General features: G+C 65.1%; 1 protein-coding gene across 1 annotated transcript in view; it reads right to left on the reverse strand.

Annotated features, from left to right (window-relative positions):
- ADD2 (adducin 2) overlaps nt 1-249 on the reverse strand; it is a gene marked incomplete at its 5' end in the record, with an annotated part of 7,636 nt that overhangs the window by 2,922 nt on the left and 4,465 nt on the right. The window contains one exon of the mRNA XM_035898885.1: nt 55-234. Within this exon, the coding sequence (XP_035754778.1) occupies nt 55-234 (180 nt within the window). The remainder of the gene's footprint in view (nt 1-54; nt 235-249) is intronic.

Here is a 249-nt window from a genome sequence, read left to right on the forward strand (position 1 = left end):
GTGCCGTCCCCGAAAGGGGATTTGGGACTGGGGCTCCCCCCATACCCCTCTTACCCTGCAGCCCCAGCTTTTTCCTCTCCACCTCCTGCTTGTACTCCTCCAGCTCCTGGTCGGTGAGCTGGCTGAAGGGGTTCGGGGGCTCCGGCTCAGGGGGTGCCTCCTCTCGGGAGGTCTCTTTGGCCTCCGCATCCCCCAAATGGCTCTCTCTGGACTGAAACCCCCCCCCGGGACAGTGTCACCCCCCTGACT

The sequence above is a fragment of the Egretta garzetta genome, unplaced genomic scaffold (genome assembly GCF_000687185.1).
Source record: "Egretta garzetta isolate BGI_Z169 unplaced genomic scaffold, ASM68718v1 scaffold238, whole genome shotgun sequence".
Classification (NCBI taxonomy): Eukaryota; Metazoa; Chordata; class Aves; order Pelecaniformes; family Ardeidae; genus Egretta; species Egretta garzetta.